The sequence below is a fragment of the Mchenga conophoros genome, linkage group LG15, assembly GCF_057382185.1.
Source record: "Mchenga conophoros isolate Kocher_MC1m ecotype Shallow Benthic linkage group LG15, M_conophoros_male_GT1.1, whole genome shotgun sequence".
NCBI classification, from domain to species: domain Eukaryota; kingdom Metazoa; phylum Chordata; class Actinopteri; order Cichliformes; family Cichlidae; genus Mchenga; species Mchenga conophoros.
Genome location: NC_140540.1, coordinates 23,106,732 through 23,130,386, shown reverse-complemented (window position 1 = coordinate 23,130,386; position 23,655 = coordinate 23,106,732). Strand labels below are relative to the sequence as shown.

Here is a 23,655-nt window from a genome sequence, read left to right as displayed (position 1 = left end):
CTCTGCTGTGATGCTCACACCTTTGATAAAGTCTTGCGTGTGTCAGCTTCCTTTAGATACAAAAATATGTAAATGTACTGATCTGAATTATAATATTTCTGACTGTCAAAATTTCCCAGATTCAAATCGAATTGAATCGAATCGAATCGAATCGAATTAAATCGAATCATGGATCGAATCGATTTGGGACCTTGTGAATCGGAATTGAATTGATTCTAGAAATCAGTGATGATACCCAGCCCTACATAATATTACCGCATTGTGTGTGTATAACTTCTTTTAAAGTTTCGTGGATATTATACATGGCTATGCTGAGGATATGTCGGCCAATTTCCACTGGAAATGCCTTTTGGTTAAACTGTCAGCAAGGAATTTGCATTTGTACTGTTACATTTTTATATAACTTTAATGCACTTAAAAAAGCTGCTTGTTTAAGTGAAAATACATTGATGGGTTTTTTTTTTGCACTAATAAAGTTAAGGAGTTGTAAAATATTTTGTCTAGTGTCAATTATATCGTCAGTTATATCGTTATTGCAAATTTTCAAATGTATATCGTGATAAATATTTTGGGTCATATCACCATGCTCTACTACAAATGTCCTACCAATGGCTTGACAAAGCTGGACTGAAAGACAGAGCAGAGTTGCTAATCATTGCTTTAACTGCAAGTTTATTAAAATCCAATGTGTACCACACCAGGCAGAATGCCAGGCGCAGGCTTTGCAAAGATGCCCACAAAATAGACCAGTATCTATCAGTAGAGAGTAATATGCTAGAAGGCAGGTCCTATATAGCTTGCCATAACCAAGTGGCTGTTATACTACACAGAAATATCTCTGTGGAATATGGGCTGGAAGTCACAAGATCAAAATGGAGTCCTCCTCCAAAATGTAGCTAAGAACAACTGAACTAAAGTCATGTGGGACTTCCAGATACAGAGTGACAAACAGGTAATGCCAAATCAAACAGGGAGAATAGAGGTGGATAAATAGGGAAAAGAAGGCTGATTTAACATTCCAAGTGATAGCCACATGAGGAAGAGAGAACATAAGTTGATAAATGTTAAGGACTAAAACAAAAATAAACAATACAAAAAACAAACAAATTCAAGATCCATGAACTGAAAGCAAAAAGTCATTACAGGTCTGAACACAAAATAGAAGAATAGAATAAAATAGCGCTTTTTTTGTCATTGGACATGTACCAAAAAATATGCATGCTCCACGCCAACTTTGCAGGAGTGAAAGAAAATATCAATAGTAAAGTCATCAGGAATAAATAGCAAACAGAAGATATCATATGTATATATCAAAGGCGTAGATTTGGTTTTGGCATTGGTGGGGACGGATGATTCAACCACCGAACCCTGCCCTGTTTCTTTTTCTTTTTTTTCCTTTTTGTCTTTGCTTCTTGATTAAAAAAAAAAAAAAAGGAGGAATATACTTGCCTGCATATGCTATTCTACATGCTTTTAAACCATTTAAAATTACAATTCATAGCTTTATATGTGAATTATATAATGTTAAATTACAAGATACATGCAGTCACACATGTGCACCACCAAGTCATCATCCAATTTCACCTGTGATCTTCTGTCACCATTGCTCTCTGAGCTTTGTGTTGGTTCTTCTTGGTTCTTGAATAGTCTTAACAGAGTTAAGTAATTCAAAGTAAGTTATTTATGTCTAGTGTAAAATATAACACGCAGAGAAGAAATGTATCCAAATCATATTAAGACATGATAGTAGGTAGTCTAATTTATTTTAGCCTTTCAAGACAAATAGCCTATATTGAGCATCGTGAATATGAATAATAGACAATTGTGATATAAATTGTAAAAAAAACCCCAAAAAACATACAAAATACTTGAAGAGCAATATTATAACTTATAGGCAACATAGGCTAGCGCTTAAATGTTTTTTTTTTTAGCATCAGACCAGGAGGTTAACCAGTCTGATCCTGCTGGTGAACCCAGCTGGACATGAGGAGCATGCAGTCTATGATGCGGTTATGACTACAGAGGGGACAGGTAAACAGGATACCAGTTAACTCTTTAAAAACGATGTACATAACAGATGTGACTGATAGATTCAAAATGATATTCAGAGTGGTATAAGCACAGGCATAGGTGTTTTGACTAGACTAAGCAAAATTAATGTATTAAAATTGATATGATCCCAAATAAAATAGATTAACAATATTTAAGCATTGGCTGCTATCTCAGTCCATAAATTCCCAGAGCGTATGTCCTACGTTTTATAATGATATACATTATAGGTGAGTCAGATGCTGAAATGGAAGCTATAGAGCCCAGTGAGACAGTAGCAGCATTGCAGCAGAAGGTCCAAGATACTCAGGCAGCTGGAAGTATAGATGCGGACATGGAATTTGATTACGTTGCTCATCTTCAAGCGCAGGATCTACAAATGTTTTTCAGTTACCATCTACAACAGCCCACAAGTTTCCCTAAATTGTTTAACAACAAGCATGCCATCAACCACAAGTGGGTGACATTTAATGAAAAGAACAAACAATCCCTCCATTGTTGTTTTTGGTGTTTGACCTGATAGAAATTGATAATACATTCATAAAAGGTGGTATGAAAGCATGGGAACATATTCATCAGCTCATGAGAAAATTGGAGAGACAGTGTTGATGCATACTTTCTACTGGCTAAGGACAGATGTAAAATTCCTTCTGCAAGACAAAAATGTCTTTAAATCATGAGCATCAGATAATAGAATTTAGATGTGGCAAAAGTCATAGTGGACTTCGTTACAGAGGGATTAGAGGGTGCTTACTCTCCATAAAACACTGCAGTCAATCATGGCAACTTTCTAGAGTTGTTAACCCTTTTGAGGGGGTATGATATGTGCCTTCAACAGCACATTAGAAGTTGTACCAGCCAGATGGAATGACACAGGTGCAAAAGATAGGGGTTCTTTTGTGACCCTTATGTCAAAGGATATAGTCAATAAAGTTGTGGATGCTCTCAGAAAAGTGATAGAGTACAAATGCAAGTGAGACATGTTTTCATTTCAAATTTATATAACCAACAGATGTCAACAGACTAGAACAGTGTGCTATTGTCCTAAGATATGTGACAGACGCCATTCATGAGCACTTTACTGCTGTGGTGGGCTGTGGAAAATCTACAAGGAAGTATTTCACAGAGGCAGTGAAACAAACTTAAGATTAAATCAGTATTCATATTTGCACGTGTGGGCAACGCCACTGATGGTGCTGCCAATATGCAGGAACAACATCATGGGTTCTCTTAATTTCTCTCTGAGAAGTCTCTTACGCTGATCCACATCTGGTGTTATGAACAATTCTCAGTCTTGTATTAACAGACACAACAGATAGTGTGATAGAAACGGAGAAATGGAAAAAGCAAAGGGACACATTGAAACACTTGTGAAGTATAAGGTTGTCCTTATGGCCCATGTCTTCTAATATTTTAGCAGCTCAGTGTTTGGTTGACAGAATAAAGGATAGCCTCATTAAATATATCAGGGAGTTTCAGGGAGTTAAAGGAGCAGCTGATGAGTTTGTGAGTTGGACCAATAAACAACTGGAAGAGACGAACAGTGAGCTAGTTGTGGAGGCTATATTCCACACAAACGTGTTAGAAAAAAGAAAAGAATGCCACAAGAGCTCTTAGAAGACAACCCTGTACCCTCAACCTGATGCCCCTTTCAGGTCAAGGTCCATAATATCATTCTGGACACTGTTGTTGTTTCTTTTTCAGGTAGAGTAATGATGAACCAGGGCATGTTTAATTACCTGAAAGTGTCAGAAACCAAACGGCAGAAAACGGCATTACGAAATGTTTTAACATTGATACGGGTGTGCGACAAGGCTGTGTCCTATCGCCATTCCTCTTCAACATCGCCATCGACCATGTCATGCGCCGAACAATTGGAACGATGGGTGTCGCTGGACGCAATCCCCTTCAGCAGTTCATGGATTTGGACTTTGCGGACAATGTAGCCTTGCTCGCACCAACACTCCAACGCACACAGACAGCATCGATCTCCGCCCAATGATACACAAGCAGTTGTTTTTATAACATCAGGGTATTATTTATGACGCCCCCTCATGCGTCAAAGCAGATACAATACATGCATACGTTTCTGTTGGGTCTGTGTTTCCACAGCCCCGCTAATTCTAGAGACTTATTCATCATGAAGACGATCTGGCGAGGTGTGAGTCTGAGCGCTGGTCTTAAGAAGCCAGCAATTCCAATTATGCTCAGGTGCAGCCTGTCAGCATGCTGTGGCGGCTCTGCCTAGGGGTGGAAATGCCGGCCCTGTGGGAAGGCCCAGCACTCACCCGGACCATAAAATAGTCAGATGTCTATTCATATTAATGTACAGAATTCACCTGCTTGCTGCTACTACTGCACATTCACCCAGTGTATATACTATATGTAGATATATATAATGTTCTTCCTCTACACCCCCCCCAATTTTTGCACATGTCGAGGAGCGTGTCAGGCTACATTTCACTGTGTGTTATACTTGTATAACTATGCATGTGACAAATAAAGAACCTTGAACCTTGAACCTTGAACCTTGACCATGACACAGTCATCCTGTCTGTCAGTTGGAATAACCAACAGAAGTCACTGAGCTTAAGCCATGGATATACTATATGTTTTTCTCCAGGGGATTTATTCAATTGTTTTGTGTCTGACAGTCCTTCTATTGATCCACTGCCTTTTCTCTAACATAACCCAAAAGGATGGAAAGGAGCCTCCAGGACCCACACCATATCCCATTTTTGGGAACTTCCCGCAGCTGTACCTGAAGAAAACACATGTCACGTTACTGGAGGTGAGGAAGTCATTGGAGGAATTTTCTTTCAATGTATCTGATCATTTTAATGTATTTTAAACAAAGATATATGAACATTTTTTGTTGTTTTTAGCTATCCAAACAATTTGGATCTATTTTCACCATCTATCTGGGGACCAAAAAAGTGGTGGTCCTGGTAGGATACAACGCAGTAAAGGAGGCACTTGTTGACTATGCTGAAGTGTTTGGAGAAAGGGATCTGACACCAATTATTGATGAGCATTTTCAAGGACATGGTGCGTAATTAAGACAAGACTTTTGCAAACACATTTGAGTGTGAGTCATAATTAGCAACTATGTATAACCTTTATCTATATTACTGAAAGTTGTTTCTGTCAAATCAGGTATTGTGTGGGCTAATGATGACACATGGAAAGAGATGAGGCGCTTTTCAATGATCAACCTGAAGGACTTTGGAATGGGAAAGAAAGAATTTGAGGACAAAATCATTGAGGAGTGTCATTACCTTATGGAAGCTTTTAAACAGTTCAAAGGTAAACAGTGAACTGACAGAAACTGCAACTTTTTGATACAAATGAACTTTTTGTAATTTTCTTTGCAGGAGAATTTGATGTCAAGCAATCATTAAACAATGCAACTGCCAATATTTTCTGCTCCTTGATCTATGGCAACAGATTTGATTACAATGACCTGGAGTTTACATCTTTGGTACATCGTACATGTAGAAACACCACACTTTTGAGTGCCCCATCTGTCCAGGTATATTTTAAAGTTTTTAAAGATTTTGTTTGTAAATTCTAACTGACTTTTATAACTAAGGGGCAGTGCTTTGCTTATGTCTGTGTAGTGATATGCTTTCAAATATTTGCTACTGTTCATTTAACTTTGCTTTCTTTTTAATGATCACTTCCTCCAGGGGCTTTACCTTTTCCAAGTGTAACCACTGACTCATTTTAAATAGTTTAGGACAGCCAAACTACGGACCAGTTGCTAGGTTCGGCAGGGCTACAATAGAAAGCGAGGCAAATATGGAATGAAATGGCTGGAGACAGGAATCTGAGCAGCAACGGTTATTATTTTACACAAAATGAAATAAACAAGACACAAATTCCACATTGACAGTAGTAATGGTAATAATAACAATAATAAGAATAAGCCGGCCAAAAAAAAAAAAAAAAAAAAATAGTCCCTTTGAGCTCAATGTTCAATTGTCTTTTTGTCTTCTGTCATTCGTCATGTCAAAAATTCTTAGTCTAGTTCTTTTTCTCTTTTGTTTGTGGTTTGTGTGTTACCACTTGGGAGTCTCCGTCGAGGAAGAAGAGTAAATTCCTCTGTAAAGTTCAGTCCGGGCTCAGGCTCGCCATCTCCCTCCGGAGAGAATCCATTGTGATCCAAAATCTTAGTTTCTTCCACACGAACAAGAAAAAAACCTAGCCTGCACAACAATATTAACATTATTGCACACAGCCAGCTCCGTTTCTGCTCTTGTATCACAGCTATAGCTTTAGTTCTTTATCTCTTTTCACATCTCTTTCACATTACCACAGTAATACATTACAAGCATGCTTTGAATATATCTCTCATTGTGCATGAAATTATTTTAACCACACGTAAAACAACAAATGAATTTCTCGTTCTGTTTTCAACCATGAATTTGTGATTAATAGATATAAACAACAAGATAATAGATTTTTTCAATCATCCTTCAAGTATGCTAAACAAATTCTACCACAAACAGCAAATTACCACTCGCAAATCGGTATGAACAGAAGAAACAACTTTTAGCAACAGACTAACACATTATTATTTTCTATTTATTTATTTATTTTTTGTCCCGTTTGGATCTTTAGCCATCAGAATTGTTGTCGTAAGACCAAGAAAGATGCCAAGCGGATTTATTTTACCAAGTGGATCATCATGGCCTTGCCATATTGGTCCATTTGATTGACCTTTATTATAATTATGTATTTATTTGATTTGATTTTCGGTTGCTACAAACGGGATAGACATGACTGGGGGATAGGACAGGGAGAAAGAATGAAAGAAAGAGAGGGAGAGAAAGAAAAACAGAGGGGAGAAGACACGGTGAGAAAGGGGGGAAGAAAGAAAGAAAAACAAACAAAACACCTGGATCACCTGTATGGAGAAAAAAAACAGAAGAGAAAACAAACAAAAAATTAGCAACATAATAAATACAACACCATCACAATAAACTAGCTAGCAGTAGATAACAGTAGATACTAAATATTAAACGCTATTGTGCAGCACACAAGATAGACAGCGCACAATGTGCTTTGAGGCAGCAGCCAAGAAAGGTGTAGTCCGCGTCTGTGAATACCCGTGTGTACACCTGTGTGCATACCTGTGTGGATCAGCATGCTTGCATTCCAAAGGTTTCTCCATGTAACGATCTGCTAGGGAGTGTGGGGAGCCATAGCCCCGTCCCCCAGGGCATGAAGCAGGTATGGAGGAGATCCAGGCCCCAGACATCCAGAGGCCCCAGAGTATGAGGACCCGAAGAGGACCACCAAAGGGGGGGGAACACAATAGTGCCCTGCAGACTGTTCACAAAGCTGAGGGATCTGGGACTTAACAGCCGTCTGTGTGCATGGGTGTTGGACTTCCTCACTGGCAGAACTCAGGTGGTGAGGGTGGGCAGGTGCTTCTCCAACAGCATCACCATCAACACAGGAGCACCTCAGGGATGTGTCCTCTCGCCACTGCTCTACTCCCTCTACACTTCAGACTGTGTGGCCACCCATGGCTCCAACACCATTGTGAAGTTTGCTGACGACACAGTGGTGTTGGGTGCCATCTCCAACAACGATGAGGCGGCCTACATGGATGAAGTGAAGAATCTGGCATCGTGGTGCCAGGACAACCACCTCCAGCTGAACGTCAGCAAGACCAAGGAGCTGGTGGTGGACTTCAGAAGGGGTCAGCACAGAGACTACAAGCCCATCATCATCAATGGAGCTCCAGTGGAGAGGGTGCAGTCCTTCAAGTATCTTGGTGTCCACATCTCCTCAGACCTGACATGGGCTGCCCACATTCAGGTCCAGACCAAAAAGGCTAGGCAGCGCCTGTATCACCTACGACAACTGTGGAAGTTCAGGGTCTCTCCAAAGATCCTCAGGATTTTCTATACAGGCGCTGTGGAGAGCATCCTCACACAGAACATGACATCGTGGTTTGGGAACAGCTGTGTGAAGGACCAAAAAGCTCTCCAGAGAGTGATCCGTACAGCAGAACGCTGCTGCAGGATTGCTCTCCCCCCGCTTCAGGACACCTACACCAGGAGATGCTGGACTAGAGCAGCGCAGATACTGAAGGACCCGTCCCATCCTGGCAACAAACTGTTCCAACTTGTGCAATCTGGTAGAAGGTTCCGCATCTTCCGGGCAAGGACAGAGAGACTCAAGAGGAGCTTCTATCCCCAAGCCATCCGTGCCCTAAACACACACACCCGCCCTCTCACATCATCTATAATTGACTGAGACAGGACTCTCTTCCAGACACTCTAAACCAAGGCACAATGTACATTTCAATTCCTTTAATTTTAAATATGTTTATATTGTCTATCCTGTAAAATAGTCAGATGTCTATTCATATTAATGTACAGAATTCACCTGCTTGCTGCTACTACTGCACATTCACCCAGTGTATATACTATATGTATGTATATATATATATAATGTTCTTCCTCTACCCCCCCCCCCCCCCCCCCCCAATTTTTGCACATGTCGAGGAGCGTGTCAGGCTACATTTCACTGTGTGTTATACTTGTACAACTATGCATGTGACAAATAAAGAACCTTGAACCTTGAACCGTGCCACCCTCCTAGGAAGAGCTGAGTAGAGCCCCAAACGAGAGGTCACCCAGGAGCTATGGAGCAGAAGCCAGAGGGGGTTGCAGTGGCGTGCCCGCGGGCTCTGCCGGCAGCCAGCTGTGCCAGAGAGGACCGAGCTTCAGGCCCAGAGGCCTGAGGCCTGAGGGTACCCCACCCCCCGGAAGGGGCCCACAGGCGCCAGGCCCCGCCAATCGGCCACCAGGAGTGAGCCGGTACATACATGAGCGCCCAGCCCCAGTCGACAAGAACCACCAAAACACCAACGTCTGAGGGCATCAGCCACCGGCAGGGAGTGTGGTGAGGGGAGATAGGCCTCCATACTTTGGAGGGCCATAGATGTACCCAGAGAGGTTGAGTCTAAGACCCAACCTGACATATAGACACAGACGAACAGGCGCACGCGGACACAAACGTGCCTTCCCACCCCCATATACACAACCAAATACTCGGCACTCACCCAACGTGTAGACAGACACAAATAGACACTGCACAGACAGTCACACTCCCCAAACATACTCTATATCCCAGGTCCAGGTACCCTCGCCCCCAGAGGGGCAAGCCGCACCTAGACCCAGGAGATGTAACCCTTCTCTGGGGTGGAGGCAAGCGGACCACCTCCTTATCTGCAGTAGCAGGGAGGCCCTGCATCCCAGACCCCAATCTGACGGCCAGCACCTCCTCCCAGCCCCTCAGCCCTGACGGCTAACAGAACCGGGGTGAGTGAAGACCTCAAACCTCCCTACACCCGCTCATATGTAGTGTTGCTGTGTGCTGTTCTAAAGTGCATTTAAAACACAGGAGAGCATGTTCCTGCTTCCTATCAGAGAGCTCCTTCCGAAAACCCTCAGTGTCTATATGCATTTAAAATTGTGGGTAGGGCACCAGCGCCAGAGGTGGGTTGGAATACACCGACCATCCTCTGGATGCTGTAAAAGGTGCCCACCCCCAAGGCCCTATATGTATGTGTTATGTGAGAGTGTGAGTAATGTGGATGTCTAGGTTGCAGAATAAAATTGAGGCACAGGCGGCCAGAAGGGGACAGAGGGGGAGTGCCTCCCCTACACCCCAAGCCCTGCGTGTGTGGGTGTGTGTGGTAGAGTGGGAATAGGGAGGCAGCTGAGGATGGGGAGGGAAGAAAGGGAGGGGCAAGCGGCCCCTCCCTGGGGCCAGCTCCCCCGCTGACCCCAGTAGGCACCCCCACACTCTGGAACCCACCAGGGCAAGGGGGCCCAGACCCATCCGGACCGGGGCCCGCAGCAGCAGCACAGAGTCCGGGGTAGCCCACCCGACTCCACCCCAGAGAAAACTGCACCCACCCCATCATCCAATCATCTCCCAAACTACACAAGACAATAGACACCCAGGTTGAGTTCCTTCTCTACCTCTCCTATATCTCTCCCCCACCTGCAGAGTGAGCTCCTGTAGTGAGGAGAACACCTGCAAAGATATAACAGCCTCCCCACCAGTTAGAGAGCCCCCTAGTTGGGCCGATACATCAGAGATCCCCTGCACTGGGGCTGAGCCCCCCTGCACCCACCCGCCCACAGCTCCGGCGACACAACAGCCAGGACCCAAGCCCCCAAGGCCCAGCCAGCACCCCAGACCGGGGGCGGAGCACCCCCAGACCCCCAAGCCTCCACGCCCGTCCCAGACCCACCCAGGGGCAGCCAGGCTACCAGGCCAGTAACCAACGTCGGCCAGCACACACCCTCCCCCATCTCCGCTGTACGCAGCCACAAGGAAAACACCATCTAAGAGCCACCAGAGCCCCTAACCAGTTCATGGCCACGTCCCCCGGGTTAGGCCCTCCAGGGAAAACGTCCCTAGGGACTCCCCAGACGCCCTAAGGCCGTCCCTACCCCCATATCAACCACAATAGTGAAGGCAGGACCAAACCATGACCCCCCACCCCCACTAGGTGATGAAGCTGATCAAAGGAGCCCAAAGGGATTGATCAAATGTGATGGCAGAGGCTGTATCAAGACTAATGTGATCTATTAGATGGTTTCTATATTGGTTAGAATTAAGATTATTTTTATTTTTCCAGTTAATGAGGACCATTTTCTTGGCAATGCATAGGGCCGTAAAAACAACGTGGGCTGTGTTTATTTCTGCAGTGACCTCATCCAAGTTGCCCAGCAAGCATACTAAAGGGGAGGCTGGAATGTTACATTTCAGACACTTTGATAAGTCTTCACATTTCTCACGCCAAAACTTCTGAACTGGTGGACAGAACCAAAGAGCGTGGATGTAATTGTCCGGTGTATTTGCTAGACAGTGTGAGCAGTTGTTGGAAGGTGTATAGGCCATCTTGAACATCCTATGACCAGTATAGTGCACTCTATGTATTATTTTGTATTGTATTAATTGCAAACTGGGATTTCTGATCCATTGAAAGGTTTTTAAGCATATCTGAGACCAAAGGTTTTGGTCTAAGTTGATCGATAAATCTGCTTCCCATTTTGCAATAGGAAGGGATATTGATTCATCTATTTTAGAAAGTGTTCTGTATATTTAAAACAATAATTTGGGGGCTTTTAGGTTAAAAAATTCCACAACACTTGGTGGTGTTTGTAATTCAGCTTCACTGGGATTAAATTTCTTTTTTACTATGGATTTAATTTGTTGATATTCCAAAAATCGTTTCTTGGAGAGTCGAAAATACGAGTTGTCGCCGACCAGAAACGGGAGCTGGAAGCATGTAAATATAATAATAACCACTGCAGCTAACAAGAATGCCTGACGAGCCCAGTTGTAAGTAAGCTATTTAGACTCGACTGTGTTCGTGTTTTTTTCCGAAACAATAAGTTCCTTTTGGAGCAGCCTTTCAATGCTTCTCTCTGTCTCTTGCTAGCAAAGTTGACCCAGACAACAAAGTAAAGCTAGTTTTCGGCTACGAGCCCAACACGGAACCCGACGTATTAGCCAGAGGTCCCTTTACTACGGTTCGGAGCCATAGACCTGTTTTATATACGTGAGGAATATTCTTATATATGAGATCGCTGCAAAAAGTGCAGCCTTACCTAATGTCCACCCTACTGTTAGTCATTTTATATTAAGATTTAAAAATCTAGTTGGTATTGGTACGGCGAGTAGCCTTCAGTAATAGTAATAAATCACACAGCAATAGTACATTCATGTACGGTAGTTGTAAACAGCATGATAATATATTAAGTAATCCAAAGTATTCAGAATATGTTACTCTCATTGACTAATGTAACAGAATACGTTACAAAATACATTTTCGGGCATGTATTCTGTAATCTGTAGTGGAATACATTTTAAAAGTAACCTTCCAAACACTGTGGAGACCAATGACAATGTAAACAAAAAGGGGAGACACAAGGACACACAGCAACACACATATCACCAACACACAGAGGACTAAGGCTACGTTCACACTGCAGACGAAAGCACATCAAATCCGACTTTTTTGACCCTATGCGACCCATATCCGATCATGGTATGACAGTTTGAACAGCAGAAATTCAGTATTTTCAAATGCAACCTAGGTCACTTTCGTATGTGGTACTGAATCCGATACATATCTGATGTTTTAGAAAGTGACTGCTCTTTGAATGGTCATGTCACATTTAATCCGTCTTTTATGTCACTGACACAAGACGCCAATTATCAGCGCCGGAGAAGATAAACCTCTGAGTGGAGGTAGCAGCCACTGCTCCAAACGAGGCCAATGTTAAAGCACGGGCACTCTTTTTTTCTCAGTGTCCTTCTTTCTCTAATTATTTGTCAAAATTCTGTTGGTTGCGACTGTGCAGAAATTGATAGACTACTGGAACAACACCTACTAGCTTTGTAGCCGCCATTTTACTGCCATAAACAGAGCACGTTGTGTGTGACGTCTCTTTTGCGCATGCGGGCACTTTGAGGGCAGTGAACCGTTCACACTAGAGCGCGTTTGCTTTCACATTTTATTTGTAGTATGAACAACCAGACAAAAAAAAATTGTATTTGATCAAAGAATTGAAATTGAGCATTAAGACCCGCAGTGTGAACGTAGCCTTTGACACAACAGAAACCCAATAGACAAGAAACTAAAGTGTTCATAAGAATACCTCATGATGTAATAAGAATAACCTCAGAACTAACCAGTAAACTTAAATTACACTGGAGGGTGGCACGGTCCCCCCCTTACTTGACATTTCTGATTTTAAAAATAAAATCATAACAAACCATAATCCTTTAAACTACTTTCAGACACATTAGTTTTTCTTCTTATGAAATGAACAAACATTTGCTTGCCCTTTTAAATACTAACACAGATGCATTTGGGTTTTTACAGCTTTATAACATGGTCCCGTGGATTGGCAAATGGTTCTCTTACCCAAATGAATTCAAAAAAGCATTTGCAGCCAATAGGGAACAACAGAGGAAATTGGTGAGTCATTTGAAAGAAACTCTCGATCCAAAGATGTGCAGAGGATTTGTGGATGCCTTTCTGATTCACCAAGACAATTTGGAGGTGAGGAACAAAAATTTATACAATGCTGATATTGTTTTTTAAAGAGCAATGGCAATAATGTGAACACGTTATCCTAACCTGGTGGTGCTTCTGCCCAACTGGTGAATAGAAATCTGTTTAACACAGCAATGTGAATCTGTGTCATAATCAAAAGCTTCAGCTGTTGAATAACTTCTGGTTTTATACGCAGAAATCTGGAATTACCACCAGTCATTTCCACAATGAAAACCTCTTGATAACAATAATGAATTTATTTGTTGCTGGCACTGAAACATCAGCACGCACAGTCACATGGGGACTTTTTCTTATGGCCAAGTATCCAAAGATACAGGGTAAGAACCTGTAAATGTTCAAAGTGCTTGCAAACAACAAAAATTTATGTTACACTGAAGTCAGATTTATTACATCCTTCGAGCCCTTTCATCTTCCAGAGAAGGTCCGGGAGGAGCTAAGTAGTGTAGTGGGAAATCGTCAGGTTCAGTTTAAAGACAGGACAGAGCTGCCTTTCACCAATGCTGTCATCCATGAGACACAGAGGCTAACAGCTGTTGCTGCCCTGGGGCTTCCTCACAGAACTTCACAGGACATTACCTTTAGAGGTCACTTCATTAAGAAGGTAAAATATATCAGAAAACAAATGATGTGTTTATTATATATTGAAGCTTAAAAAATAATCATATTTTGATTACTAAAACATCGTCACAGATGTGGAAAAAGAGAGTTGAATGATTCTTTCTCTCAGTGTTTGATTATCAAATTGAAGATCAACATTTCATGGAATTTGCAGTAGTCAGCATGTTCCAGCATCAAGGAGGAAATATTCTGTGATCAATATTTATAGAATACAACAGTGTGAAAAATGTTCATCAGCTTGATTTTTTTTAAGCTAGATTAAATGAATCAAGTAGGTTTTCAAAAACTCATTTTGTCCCAGATGAAATTTTGTTTTGAAGTCACAGCTAAAAAATAATATTTGATTTTTGTGTAATATCCTGTGAATACATATTAAAAAAGGGAGGAAAAAAGTTTGGTTTGTGTATTCAACAGGGGACAGCTGTGTATCCTTTCCTGTTTTCTGTTCTGTCTGATGAGAGTAAATGGGAGAAACCGTACACTTTTTATCCGGAACACTTCCTGGACAAAGATGGAAAGTTTATCCAGTGTGATGCCTTCATGGTTTTTTCTGCAGGTTTGTAATCAACTTCTTGTCATCACCCAGATTACTATCAGATAAAATGTAGTGTATTTTTTTGTTTTCTATTTCAGGTCGCAGGGTTTGTCCCGGAGCAAATCTGGCCAGAACGGAAGTCTTCATCTTCTTCACCACCCTTCTGCAGCACTTCCGAATTACTTTTCCACCTGGAGTTTCAGAGGATGAACTGCTTCTATCACCATCTGATAGTCTCATCCTTAACCCTTCAAATGTTAAACTGTGTGCTGTCCCCTTGTGAAGGGGTGGTGTTTCTTTGATTCTTCTTTAAGCAAGCAAAATCAGTTTGAGACTCCGAAAGAAACCTGCAGCACCACGAGGAGCTTTGTAAGGATATTTTTGATTCATGTCAATTAGCTTGAATAAAAATGTACACTTAAACACAAGAAAACGAATCGATGAGTGAGTGGAAAGACAAATTGATCTGTGAACTAATGATAATCAATTATAATCTTCATCTTTAGGAGCTGGTTAAAGCAGAGATAAATGTAGAATGCAGCTGAAATAAAGCAAAATGTAACTAACAAAGTGTGCAGGTCAGTACATAAAAGGTGTGGTTTGCCACTGTTAAAGTATTTCTGTATCAACCAACAACCAAATATATCTTTAACTTCAACCAAGTTCTCAGGTGGATTTTCTTGTACATTGCATACATGTGTTAATTGAACATGGTGACTCCATTGTGGTCAGAGAAGTGACTTGTTCCAAGCAATGTGAGTTTCACTTGTGCTACTGTTATAAATGTATTTAAAGGTTTCTGACATTGTAGAATTTGTAGTATGTCAGGAGGCGGAGCAAGACACTTTGAATAACAATGATACACAGTGAGAAATATGAAACAATGATCCTAAAAATACTGGCAATTACCAGTGCTACCTTCCCAGCCTCCTCATATACACCTTTGGTATCAATTTCAAAATCCTGTATCACCTTGTTTCCGAGTAATTACATTCACAAGAATTTCAGAAAGCTTGACCTCTGACCTTGACTTTGAAGTCAACGTTACTGAGATTTAAACTCATCTAAGATTTTTAATAAATGCTAGTTCTCATACAGCACTTACTCTACCTGAACACTTAAAGCACTTCATGCAATTTGCCTCATTGCCCCATTTATACATGCATAAGTACCTTGTATCTAACATTCACACACATTCATAACCGATGATACAAGAAGAGGATAGGTTAATTGATCAATCTAAATTGTCCATAGGTGTGAATGCAGGAGTGAATGTGAGTGTGAATGGTTGTCTGTCTCTGTGTGTTAGCCCTGCGTCAGACTGGCGACCTGTCCATGGCATGCCCTGCATCTCGCCCTATGACAGCTGGGATAGGCTCCAACAGACAGACCAAGACAGACTGTCTGTCCGGGACTGAAAAGTGGTGGTAGAAGAGAGACAGGGGCTCTTGTTGATGATAGGTGATTACTCACTCTTACTTTTTGTCAGTTAAACTACTTTGTAAATCATTCACACATCATTCCCATGATTTTATGGTCTAGTAGTGATCCACTGAAGTACATGATGTACTTTTTGAACTTTGGCTTGTTGTGAAACCGTTCTTTTTCTCAGTGTTTGCATTTAGGCCAAAGGAAACTCAGTAAGAGGTCATTGCCATTTTGTTCTGTGTCAAAGGCAATTCAAAAGGGGTTTATTTCTTTTTCCGAATCACATGATTGGCTTTGAAATAACAAATAGTAATAGTAATAATGATAAAAACAGAAAGAACTAATTCAAATAATACAAAAAATATGGCCTCTTTTAGTGCATGACATTCGGGAGTACATCGACTTTGGAACAAAAGCAGCAACACAGCAATATTTTTTCTCTTCAATTATAAATTTCTATTGAAATTGTTGAATTCTTAACAGACCGACAGAAGTTTCTATGGCACACCTCTTCACCACATACAGTCCCTGGGACTCATATGCTATCACAATAGTCACTTCTTAGTGTGAGAACTGCTAAGAAGACACAGGTTTTCTTCTATGACCACAAGTCCAGGAAATTAAAAGCTGCTTGCTTTTCTTAAAGCACTTAGTCTTGTCTAGATAAATGTATAATGCATAGACAGGAAAAAGTGAATTCACCTCTGGGGCAGCTATAGGTGGACTCTTGGAAGAGGAGATAAAATAGATGAGCAGCATTTGGTTTAAAGTTTTTTTTTTCTGTAGACAGCCAGCAGACGAGGGTGGAAAAATACAGTAGAAAGATTCTGTATGAATTCCACTTACATATAAAACAGCATACTGCTCAAATATTATCAAGCAATGAATGTATTTGAGTGAAATGATAATGACTAAAAACAGAAATACTGACACAATCCAACCTCTGGCTGTTTATAAGGCCCTAGTAGTCTCCCAGATGTCATCTCTTTCTTTAGAGAAGCTTCACCGGCTTGAAAGATGCCAGCTAAGGCATTACTTATCCTGCTTCTCACTAAATGTGATTTATGAGAACTCTCTCTCTCTCTCTCTCTCTCTCTCTCTCTCTCTCTCTCTATATATATATATATATATATATATATATATATATATAAAAATACTTTTTATTTTTATTTAAATCACAAAACCCAAGTTTGTATTAAATTATAAGAAATAAATACAATATAGAGTTAAGCTGTTACAGTTTAGGACATAGCTTTCTTTTTAAATCTCAGGTGTATTTTCCTGTGTACTTGTACACCTGTGTGGTCACCCCAATGATTGCAAGAAAGTAACTAAACCCAAGCAACCTAGGTTTCGCTCTTTTTCAGTCAACAGACATCACATTTCAAATGGCATTTGGTACATCAAATTATGTCTTACTGTTTTAACAGAATTTCTAACACTACAATAACGACAGATACTTTCTTCAAATTATAGATACTGCATAAAAATATGTCATGAATATTTATAAAAGATCTCATATCTCAAAGTTGAACATTGCTTTGAATTGAATTGTTTTTGAAATGAATATTCTTTAAATAAAAACGTTAACCATGGACAGGTACACTATGACAAAAAAAAAACAAAAAAAACTTGTCTCTTGTCTTGTTGTTACTTCCCTGATGGAGGATGAGCATATCTGCATTAAAACACTTTCAAAATAAATCACTTCATTCCTCTCATATGTCTCTATACTAGTATATGATCCATTTGTGTGATGCTAAACTACATAAAACAGGACCATTTGGACCTCTCACCAAAGAACAAGGTGGAGATTTACAGGTAAGAAGAAAAGGCAGTCTTGTTCTTCAAAATCAGTTTATTTCATTTCGCACTTCATGTGAGCTTCTCTGAAATAACAAAGAATAGAAAAAAACAGAAAGCACTAAAGGCTGAATTCCTTGACAGGCGTCAGGGTAGGACAACTTTGGAAAAAAATGCAACTTCATCACACGCAGGAAATAGCATCAAGTTTGTGAGGTGAAGGAATGAGGGTACTAGTTGGAGTTCATCCTTTGAAATGCTAGGTGCAGGAGTGAAACGGCAGTGCTGTTTACACAAGTAAATACAAAGTGCATTTTCTAAAGTTTCTGTGTTTTATTATTAAGGGGAAAAAAAATCCAAGCCTGTGCAAAAACGTGAATGTTCAGCCTATTTACATTGTTTCTTATTAGCTAGGCCCTGGGACGTAAAATGCCGGTTAACTGGTTAGATTTGTTTTCATATTCCACTCTCCATGTTCTAGATGTTGGATCTGCAGAATGGTCATTTTCAGTCTTCTCTGTCTGTCAGTGTGTCATGCAGTTTGACAAGATTAACAACCTTGGCAAAGAAGGGTGCCCATCTCCAGCTCATGCAAAAGCATACACGTATCAATGAAGCCCAAATGGTTACAATGAGTTGGGCTTCATTAGTTTGTAAAGGCCGATCCATATGCCTATGATAACTATGATAACTAAAAACAGAACCATATGCTCATATTTTCATAAAAATCGGAGGATTGAAATGTTGTAGAAATGAAATAAAGGGCTGATAAAAAAAACCCCAACCAAACAAGAAACTACCCAAAAGAACTCATTTTTATAAAAGGATTGAGAAGATAGGACAACTTTGTTTAGACTGCCTCCTTCTTACATACAGGGAACAGCACATAGTTTGTGAGGTGAAGGGCTGAGAGTAATGCCCACAACTGCAGTCAGATCTAACTCTTCTTCTGAAACTCCAGGTGCAGGAGTGAAACGAAAATGTTGAAGGAGGGTGGTGAAGAAGAGGAAGAGCTCCATCCTGGCCAGACTCTCTCCGAGGCAAATCCTGCGACCTGCAAGAGAGAATTCATGAAACATTTCTGGCTCTCTTGTGAGTCAAAGTAAACTAAACAGTGATGGCTGAGCTCACAAACCTGCAGAAAATGGAATGAAGGCATCTCGCTTGACAAACTTTTTCTCTTTGTCCAGGAAGTGAGCAGGATAAAAGCTGTGCGGTCTTTCCCACTCGTTGGGATCATGCAGGGCAGATGTCAAGAGAGGAAACACTGTGGTTCCCTGCAAAAATTACAATACACAAACTGAAAATGCTTTTTATATGATACATTTTAATAGCTTACAGAAGTTACTTATGTTACTAATGTCAAACTTCTTCTAGCAAAGGTAATGAGGGGGGTTATGGTCAATGGCTGTCTGATCAGCATGATCAGACATGTTAATACTTGATATTAACAGTATGTTACAAGCCATTTTCAGAATATCTTTAAAGGGTAAATTCAATAGTTTTATGTTAAATACCTTTTTAACAGTGAAGAAATATTAAATATACATTCTACTTAAGTAAAGATAGACATGACAACCCCTTTTACAGTACAATCAAAAACACTGTAGAATACAAATCCAGTTACTAGTTTAACAACAGTATATATATATATATATTTTTAAACTTTTTTATGGGTGATATTTCATTACATAATTTCCCATTTATTTTAATTTATTCTACCATAAAATTCGATACATTTTCCATTGTGTAATTACTAAAAAATTCTATATTCTATAGTTTTATGGTAGTAAAAGGACATTTTGTTATTTAACTTTAAATTTGTTTTTCGGTCGCCCCAGAAAATCACAGTTTATTACTCAAGGTGGAGTATTTGAATCAGCTGGGTATCCAGACAAGAGGGAAATACAAATCCAGATTAGCTGCAACACAGATTAATTGATCAGCATTTTTTTCCCTTTGCATATAGGCTGTGATCAGCAGCATATTGGTGAAAATACTTGCATTCTTCTATAACAGTTTTGTAATTCTTCTTTTTTTTTTTTATTATTCATCTGCTGCCTTTAGCGCCCTCTTCTGTCACACTGTCTTCCTGCATGTCTTCCTGCACTGCTATCTTCATGTTTCCTCCTGCCTGCTCTCTTTTCACCATTGTCCAACATGCTTAATATCCCTCCTCAAACAAATGTATAAATAATCTCAATCTTGGCTCTTTGAATTTGTCTCTAAACTGCTCAGCCTGAGCCTTCCCTCTGATGTAATCCTTTATAATGGTGTCTTTTGTCAAATTAATCAGCATTTATTTACTTAATGCGTTTGATGGCCTGCATGTCGTTCTTGCACTTTTTTTCTAATATTATTGTGAACAGCAGGCAACTTCCTCTTTTTTTTCCCCTTTCAGCTATTCCCTTTAGCGCCCTGTTCTTTCACATTAACCTTCTGCATGTCCTCCTTCTTCACTATTTAAATACATCTTCTCTGTGGTCTTCATCTTTTCCTCCTGCCTGGCTGCTCTGTCTTCACCATTGTCCAAAATCCTTAATTCCCCCACTCTGCATATGTCCAAACAATCTCAACTTTGCCTCTCTTACTTTGTCTCCAGAGTGTTCAAACTAGAATCCATCATATGCATTTTGCTTTTTTCTGCTCTTTATAATTATTAATTGGTTCTGCACTCACTTTAGCTTCTTTTTTGCATGCTGTTTTAAAAGGAGGATTGTTGGCGTGCCACTTTAGCTCAGTGGGTGAGCAGGCAGCTACACGGCTGGAGAAAGAAGGCTCAGGTGTGAGTCTGACCTGCAGCCCTTTGCTGTGTGTCTTTCCCCTCTTTCTTCCCAGTTTCCTGTCTACGTTAACTGCTACATAATCCAATAAAGGCAAAATTGCCAGAAAAAAATATCTAAAAGAAAAAGAGCATTGTGAATCTGTACAATATTATCACGAAAAACAGAACAGCACACTAAAAGGCACATAATCTATTCTCCAGTTTCACATTTTACAAAGTTTTGCAAGGTGCTTTTGTTGTTTTTTAGTTGTTTTTTTACGATAACTTGTGTAATTCTTGCCTGTATGATTTTAAAGCTTTCTTTTGCTGGCAGCAGTTTTCCTGCCAACCTCCCTGTAAGCTTCAGTTTCCTGCTGACAGGTAAATCAGTAGAAGCAATGCCTATGCCTTTGTCTGCATTTAGGCTGACCTGCCTGTCGTCATGTATCATGGCCCCAACTTGAAAGGACATTGTTCATATTGCATTTATTTTTTCCATCAAGATATTTCTTTGGTATATCTTCGGTTTTCCATAGTAAGTGTGTTAGTGTTACCTTCTCAATAAAGTGACCCTGAAAAGTGATGTCTCGGGTGGTTTTGTGAGGAAGTGCAGTGGGGATGATGCTGCTCAGTCTCTGTGTCTCATGGATGACGGCGTCAGTGAAGGGAAGGTTTTTCCTATCGGCAACCTGCACCTGTCGATCTCCTATGACCCTCCTCAGCTCTTCCTGGACCTCATCTGAAGCATAAAAGAGTGCAGTGGACACATCCCCATTACCTGACTAAAACACTTCACTTATACTAAATAAATACATAAAAGCTTTGTGGTTCACTTGATCTTGTCTTTTTTTACTTAGGCTTCTCACCCTGTATCTCTGGATATTTGGCCATAAGCAGAAGTCCCCATCTCAGTGTAGTTGATGTTGTCTCAGTGCCGGCAACAAACAGATTCATGACTGTTATCATAAGGTTTTCATTATGGAAGTGACTGTTGGTAATCCCAGATTCCTGCACATAGACATTTAACAGAAAAGTCACTCAAATCATTCTAATCCTAAAGTTTAGTTGAGTTGCAAATCAACAGAGGTTTCAGATACATTTCAAAGTTCTATGAACACACAGCTACAGTTTTGGGCAGGAACATGCACAATTTCACCCTGAGCTTCAGTTAAACATCCGAGAACACCAACTTGAAAGATGATAGACAGTCCAACCTCCAGATTTTGTTTGCGGACGAGAAAGGCATCCACAAAGCCTCTGCACATCTGGGGATTCAGACTCTCTTTTAAGCGACTGAAGATGGCTCGGTTTTGTTTCTTATTAGCAGAATATATTTTGTGTATTTCATTTCTGTCCCCAGTCCACTTGAAGAGCGATGGAAACATGTCAAAGATCTGTCAAAGTTGACAAAGTAATGCTTTATGCAAAGCAAAATAAATAATACTGTCAGTGAATATACTTCAAAAAGTAGCAATTAATACCTGTATTGAGGGACTTCCACCAAGTCTAACAATTCTGGATGTTCTCTTTACCAGAAGTATAAACTCTGGATCATTATATTCAAATCTGCTGCCATAGACGATGGAGCAGATAATATTAGAGACTGCACAGTTAACTGGTTGGGTTGTGTCAAAAGCTTCTCCTGTTACAACAGAAATAAAATAGCACATGAACTTTAGAAAAAATGTCAGTTTATTTACTATTTACTAAACTCAACACAATGTGATTAGTTTTACCTTGAAATTTCTTAAAAACTTCGATGAGGTATTGACATTCTTCAATTATTTTGTCCTCACATGCTCTCTTGCCCATCCCAAAGTCTCTCAGGTTAGTCAGTGCAAAGCGCCTCATTTCTTTCCATGAATCGCCGTTGGACCACACAACCCCTGAAATGAAATTTTTACAAAGTAGTTTAACTAACACTAGATTCTGAAAAATACATTTATTGTAGCATAATAGTCACTTTTCATACCATGTCCTTGACTAAGTTCACGCATGATCTCCGGTTTATTTCTGTCTCCAAACACGTCATCATAGTCTACAAGTGCCTCCTTCACTGTCTTGTATCCTGCCAGGACCACCACTTTTTTAGTTCCCAGATAGACCGTGAAGACTGATCCATATTTCTTGGATAACTAAGAACAGAAAAAAGTTCATTCTTTGACACAAATCCAACAAAACAAATGTAGGCAGCTCCCTGTAGAGCTGAATCTTGAAAACCACCTAAAAGAAAAGTAATGCAAAAACAAACTCACCTCCAGTAATGTGTTGTAGGGTTTTTTCAGGTCAAGCTGAAGTAGGTTCCCAAGCAACGGAAGTGGTCTGGGTCCTGGAGGCTCCTTACCATGTTTTTTGGTACTGAAACTGGAAGGGGAGATTAAATACATGAACAGGAAAACTGTGAAAGCCCCCAACAAGAATGTGTAACTGAAGCAATGGAGAAAAACATCTAATATCCCCATGATTATAAAACAAAATGTCCTCTGATAGTTCTTTGTACACAGCGACTCACTGACCCAGCATTTGGTACTGAAGTTCTTTTTCTTTCTTTTTTTTGTTTCTTAGTTGACCAATCTAGACATCCACTACAAGGGGGTGGGAAAATGCAGTAGAAAGGTTAATCTGAATGACTTAGTAAATCATTACTGTTAGCAAGCTGTTGCTTTGCTGTATACTGATATTGATTTTCTACTCAGAAAGACCTGTCACCGAATTCTTATTGTTTAACCACAGTCAAACAATGAGTGTATTTGAGTTAAAGGATCATGAATAAAAAGTGAAATAGTGACAAAATCCGTTCGATTTCTCTGCTTCTTTTAAAGGCCTTAGGAATCTTCCAGATATTATCCCTTACAGTTATTTGTATTTAATCATGAGAAATAAATGTAATATAGAGCTAAGCTGTTACTGTTTGGAAAACAGATTTATAAAAATGCCGGACTTACCACTGAAGACCTGAATCATGAGTAGCAGCTGTTCTCGTGATGAACACCATTAAGATGGTTACAGTTTGATACAAAAATAAAGTTGTTTTTGTTTTTTTGTTTTTTTTGCTTCAGCCAAGTTCTCAAGCTTATTTTTCTGTGCAGTTGTACAACTGTGTGGTCACCCCAGTGATTTCAAGCAAGTAACTATTTGCTATTTGGGGGAGACCATGGTTCAGGTGGTTGGGAAGATCATCTGTAACTGATGGGTTGCCAGTTCGATCCCCCAGCTCTCTCTGTCCTGGTAGTTGTGTGCTTTGGCAAGACACTTTACCCTACCGCCTACTGGTGTTGGCCAGAGGGGCCGATGGCGTGATATGGCAGCCTCGCTTCTGTCGGTCTGCCCCAGGGC

General features: G+C 40.4%; 2 protein-coding genes across 6 annotated transcripts; one reads left to right on the top strand and one right to left on the bottom strand.

Annotated features, from left to right (window-relative positions):
• Positions 1–4,591: 4,591 nt before the first annotated feature.
• Positions 4,592–14,982, top strand: LOC146558367 (cytochrome P450 2K4-like). Its single transcript, XM_085248129.1, has 9 exons — positions 4,592–4,840; positions 4,935–5,097; positions 5,206–5,355; positions 5,424–5,581; positions 12,977–13,156; positions 13,347–13,488; positions 13,588–13,772; positions 14,204–14,345; positions 14,423–14,982. The coding sequence occupies exons 1-9, from the start codon at positions 4,646–4,648 to the stop codon at positions 14,605–14,607; spliced, it is 1,500 nt and encodes a 499-aa protein (XP_085104255.1). The 5' UTR covers positions 4,592–4,645; the 3' UTR covers positions 14,608–14,982.
• A 2,610-nt stretch (positions 14,983–17,592) lies between these two features.
• LOC146558366 (cytochrome P450 2K1-like) lies at positions 17,593–23,436 on the bottom strand. Of its 5 annotated transcripts, none has more exons than XM_085248121.1 (11): positions 23,265–23,436; positions 22,836–22,904; positions 22,575–22,683; positions 22,292–22,454; positions 22,056–22,205; positions 21,801–21,961; positions 21,510–21,713; positions 21,186–21,327; positions 20,874–21,058; positions 18,691–18,832; positions 17,593–18,609 (listed from the first exon to the last, which is right to left on the bottom strand). In XM_085248121.1, exons 1-11 carry the CDS (start codon positions 23,312–23,314, stop codon positions 18,422–18,424), a joined length of 1,563 nt encoding a protein of 520 aa, XP_085104247.1. In that variant the 5' UTR covers positions 23,315–23,436; the 3' UTR covers positions 17,593–18,421. The 5 variants fall into 5 exon arrangements, with proteins under 5 accessions (XP_085104247.1, XP_085104249.1, XP_085104251.1 ...); XM_085248123.1 differs by having other exon boundaries at positions 21,534–21,713; positions 23,265–23,434; XM_085248125.1 differs by lacking the exon at positions 22,836–22,904 and having other exon boundaries at positions 23,265–23,435.
• Between the last annotated feature and the right edge of the window lie 219 nt (positions 23,437–23,655).